The sequence below is a fragment of the Octodon degus genome, unplaced genomic scaffold (assembly GCF_000260255.1).
Source record: "Octodon degus isolate 3935 unplaced genomic scaffold, OctDeg1.0 scaffold00102, whole genome shotgun sequence".
Taxonomy (NCBI): domain Eukaryota; kingdom Metazoa; phylum Chordata; class Mammalia; order Rodentia; family Octodontidae; genus Octodon; species Octodon degus.
The window spans coordinates 4,816,984-4,822,128 of record NW_004524678.1 but is presented as its reverse complement, the minus strand read 5'-3'; the positions used below and the strand labels follow the sequence as shown (position 1 = coordinate 4,822,128).

The 5,145-nt window shown below is 37.2% G+C and overlaps 1 protein-coding gene across 1 annotated transcript in view; it reads right to left on the bottom strand.

Moving 5' to 3' along the window:
- Positions 1-5: 5 nt before the first annotated feature.
- Positions 6-5,145, bottom strand: part of Sos2 (SOS Ras/Rho guanine nucleotide exchange factor 2) — a gene marked incomplete at its 3' end in the record, with an annotated part of 94,515 nt that continues 89,375 nt past the window's right edge. The window contains exons 19-20 of the mRNA XM_023723739.1: positions 2,097-2,213; positions 6-191 (exon numbers count right to left, since the gene is read on the bottom strand). Coding sequence (XP_023579507.1) covers positions 6-191; positions 2,097-2,213 — 303 coding nt within the window. The remainder of the gene's footprint in view (positions 192-2,096; positions 2,214-5,145) is intronic.

The window sequence follows — 5,145 nt, the reverse complement described above, 5'->3', positions numbered from 1 at the left end:
GGTGTATTTGGAGAGGTTGGTGCTGACACTGTTGATTCAAGTTCAGTTTCAGCTATCCGACTAAAGCTTATCTTGTATGGTTCTCTTTCCAATGGTGTAGGATGACCTCGTAAAGTGCCTGAGGTAGAGCAGTGTCGGCCTGTATTAGGCCTTATTCCAGGAGATTTTAAGGAGTAAGTTGATTTCCTAGGCTAGGAAAAGCAAACATAATTAACATCCTAACTTGAGTGTGTGTGCCTTACGACTTAGGGTTACCTTATTCATTCTCAAGCACACATTTTAAGACTGCAATAAAATCCCAACCTGTAGAAGCAGATTATGGCACTCTAGTAGTAACTTCTAGACATAACTGGATTAATTTTATTTTTTGTTTTATGCATTTAGAACAGGGTCTACAGAGTTTACAGGGTCTCACTATGTAGATCAGACTCTTAGTGATTCTCCTGTTTTCAGCCTCCCAAGTGCTGGGATTATAGGCACAGGCCACCATGCCAGAGTCTCAATCTTCATCTCAGCGCACCCTGGGGATGGGGCTGGCACGGCACACCAGGGATTGAACCAGGCACTGTGCTCTGCCTAAACAGGCGCTTTAGTCTGCTGAGCTATCAGGCCAGCCCTTAACTGGATAAATTTCAAAATGTACCTGAATAATGCAAATCATTTTCCCTAACTCTAGAAATAAAATACTGGAAAATTTATGTGAAAACGACTTTTTGGCCCTAAAATAACTGAAATCTAATCTATTTCAAATCATGGGTGTCAATTTTACAAACATTTACTGGGAACATAATTTATTAGGCAATATGTTATGCTATGTGTTTTTCTTTCTTTTTTGAATCTTCTTTTCCCCTTTTGTGATGATAAACTTCTACAACAATATTTAAAATCTTTGGTGAAAACTGGCATCACTGTTCCCTATTCTGGCAGTGGTAACCTAGTGAAAAAACACAGAATTCAGAATCAGGGGAGTTAAAAATCAACTTAATCCTTCTGAGCCTGTTTTTTCCATTCGTTTTAGAATGGAAAAAGGGATAAGATCTGTATCAACAATTGCTGTGAAAATGAGCTGACATGAAAACTTCCTAGCTTGCTTCATTGCCCTGCCCAAAGCTGGTATGTGTATAAATGTTTTTACTTCCTTCCATATCTTGCTCCATATCGAACTACTTACAGTCAGTCTTTCCTTCTTTCTGTTGCTACTGCAAGCCTGCAGAGTAAGTGGGCCCTACAGCAGTGCACTCCAGTGAGAAAGATGGGTTCTAGTGTCAGTGCTGGACCACCTGAGCCCTAAGCCAGAACAGCTGAGCTGCATGTGCCTACACCTCCCCAGCTCTTTCAACTTCCTTTGCTCCACCCACCTACCTGCTAGGCTCCCACTTTCTTATGCCTTTCCCTCCTGTATTAGGAGGGGGAAATAAACAAATGGTACTAAGATAAAAGAAAAATCAGTTTTTAACAAAAGGTGGGTTATGTTTGCCCACAGTATATGTACTTTTAGAAATAGTACATTGCTACAAAATAAAACACATAAAAACAGCTACTTGATTACAATACAATGTTAAAGGGGAAAGCTGAAAATAATACTACTTTTAGGGCCAGCCAAATAGCTCAGCGGATTAAAGTGCCTGCAAGCAGGAACAGGAGCCGGAGGTTCGATCCCAGGGCCTGCTGTGCCGGCCCCGCTCCCGCGCTAAGACTGAGAGTGGTGGTACATGCCTGTAATCCCAGCTCTTGGAAGGCTGTAAACAGGTGGATCACTATGTAGTGAGACCCCGAACACCCTGTAGACCCTTTTCTAAAATACAGAGAAAAAAAAAAAAAAAAAAGAAAGAAAATAATACTTTTATTTTTTTTTTAATTTTTATTTATTTATGTGTGTGTGTGTGTGTGTGTGTGTGTGTGTGTGTGTGTGTGGCCAGCTCAGCCCACTAGGGGGCGGGGCTGGCTGGCATGTGGTGCTGGGGGATTGAACCACGGTCCCTGTGCTGTTTGCTAAGCTTGGTCCAAGTAGGTGCTTTAGACCACTGAGCCATCTCACCAGCCCCAATAATACTTTTAAAAACATAAAAAGGTTTCCAAAACTATAATGGACTTACGAATCGAGGTGGCTGTTTGCAGTTCCGGGGTTCAATTTCTAGCGATTTGTTGAACAAATAATCTGTAAACTCTTTTTCAGATGAACTTCCCATGGGGTTAAGATTTTCAAAGAACCTCTGAAATTAAATAGCAGTAAGTATGTACTTTAGATCTTATTAAAATAAGATTGTATATAAAGTTTTAATGAAAATAATCTAATTTTTATACAAAAATTTAACAAATCAAGATATTGTAATATCTGGAGAGCTCAAAAGGACTGCATATTCTAATCTCTCTACCTGCAAGAATGTATATAATTTTTATGGAAGTTATGTTGTATATTACAGTCCTAAAAAGAGCAAATTTTTATGACTATCTTAATGGCTCACTTTTTCCTTAGCACATTTTATTCTCATTCATTTTAACAAAATGAGTCTCATTAGTAAACTATCAAAAATGCTCAGGACCAAAATTATAGTTAAGGGGGCCAGGGAGATGGCTCAGTAGAATAAGTGCTTGCCTGGCAAGCGCAAGGGCCTGAGTTCAATCCCTGGTTCCACCAGAAACAAAAACAAACAAACAAAAATTATAGTTAAAAACCACACCAAAAAAATCTTGATAATCAGAAAAAAAGTAGAGATAAATTAGATTAAGTTCAAAGGTAATTTAAAAAATAATTAAAAATTTATCAGTGTTAATCCCTACTAAAAAAATATATTTTTTTCGGGTCAGCGAGATAGCTCAGGGGACAAAGAGCCTGCTTTGGCAAGTGCAGGGACCAGGGTTTGATCCCTAGTCCTACATGCCGCACCTGCCCTGACCATGACGTGACCAAGTCCTGACATGGAGGTGCACGCCTGCAATCCCAGTACTGAGGAGGCCGAAAAACAAGAGGATCACTAGGAGTCCAAGCTGCATAGTGAAACCCTGTAACAAATACATAAATGAAAAAAATATAATTTTTATCAAAATTACCAGAAAACATTCCCAAAGCTTGGGAGATTTTACTGTTAGAATATCATCCAATATTCTTACTATCTATGTGGATATATGTACATAAATAAGTAAATAGACTTTTCTTCTACAAAATTGCAATGACACCATATTTATTTTAAATCTTTTTAGTTTATAGCCAGTTAGCTTGCTTCTATGTGGCTTATGAAGTATACATTTTAACTATATAATCAGACATCATATGTTTCAGAATTTACTTCATCAATCTCCATACAGGTAATGATCCACATAGAAGTCTTTTAATTATTTGCTATAACAAACTTCTTGTGCATAAATTTTTCTGTATATTTCTTATAATTTTTTAGAAAAATCATTTGAAGCAAATTATTAGGATTTAACTTTATTTTTTAGGTGGTTGAGAAGTAAATACAAAAATAGATGATGATAAGAAAAATGAGCTTTCAAATTTATAGTATAAAATCTTGTTTTTCACGCATTCTGCCAATTTCAAGAAAATCGTATTACTTCAGTAATAGAAACAGTTTATTCTCATAGTCAAGTTACCTAAATTAAATTATAGAGCCAGTAATTACCCAGTAATTTATAGTCTTAGGAAGAGGTAACATTTGTATTCTTGCTTTTTCTCACCCTTTGCCCTACTTCAAGACACTATTCATTTGATTAACTATGGTTTACAAGTTGACTATCTGCTTAGTCTAAATTTTAAAGTTACTTTAATGTAATAATAAAGCAGTTCCTACCCACACCACAATGTTTTAAATGATGGCATAAAGTCTAGAATAGATCACAAAAATCTGTTAGGAGCTATGTTTTTGAGATATGAGTGCTAAAAATACTAACCCAACTATATTCAACTATAACATGACATTACTTCCCTGAGGATATATATTGTGACTCTAATCTGGGTTTAAGAACCGAGGAAGCTCTGCATCACAGAGGGTGAGCTGAATGAGACAGGCGAACAGCAGGAGTAGCTCATCACCATTACCCTAAAAACATCAGTCTGCATTTTCATAAGAGATGAGCTGTAAGTCCTTGGAGCTGTAACTCTAGCATACTTTGTTTTAAATGGGTAAAAAGAACAGCTACTATTTCATAAGTGAGGTATGTAGGAATGACTGTGGCTGTTTTAACATATCCCCAATCTACAGACTATATCTAAAAGTTTAACACAATTTTTGTGCTTTTTTTTTTCTGGCGGAACTGGGGATTGAACTCAGGCCCTTGCGCTTGCCAGGGAAGTGCTTATTCCACTGAGCCATCTCCCTGGCCCCTAACACAATTTTTAATGTGACAAGTAAATTCATTCTGATTGACAGTTATTATATGTTCTCAATTTCCAATACATGATATAGTATCAATCATCTGATATACACATGACTAGTACCCCACATTTTGTAATATCACAGAATCACTCCTATGCACTGATGCACCAAACATAATCTTTGGAAATATGTTTATAAAGTCATCTCCTATGCATACATATCACTTTTCTAATCATTCCTATTCACATATATTGATCGTCTGCAAAGATGAGCTATTTAATGTTATACTAATTCATGTAAAATACCTAAAATGGCTATCAATGATGGTCTAATAGTACTGTATGAGTAGCAATTTTATTTTTACAGCATGGACATAAGAAAGCTCTTCCATTCTAGTTTATCACTCACTTTTTGGAAATGTTGCTTGAACCAGCACACAAAGAAACAATACTTTTGAGATGGTATAGCAGCCACAGATAGTACAGATATTAATACTTACAGTGCTACCTACTGATTATTCACTCTTATTACAGTATATCCCCAACTTACAAACATCTGAGTTGCAAACATTGACAGGGGTACTGTATAAGACTCACTTTCATAAGTTGGTTTATAAACAAATCTAACTTATTAACAATTTTTCTAGAATGGAAATTGTTTAAACAAGTTGAGAGGGCTGGCCAGACAGCTAAGCAGATTAAGTGCCTGCTTAGGCAGATACAGGAACCCAGGTTCGACCCCCGGCCTGCCATGTTGGCCCCAGCCCTGGGGCACACTGAGACATTGATTGAGACTGGGCTTGGTGGCACACGCCTGTAATCCCAGCACT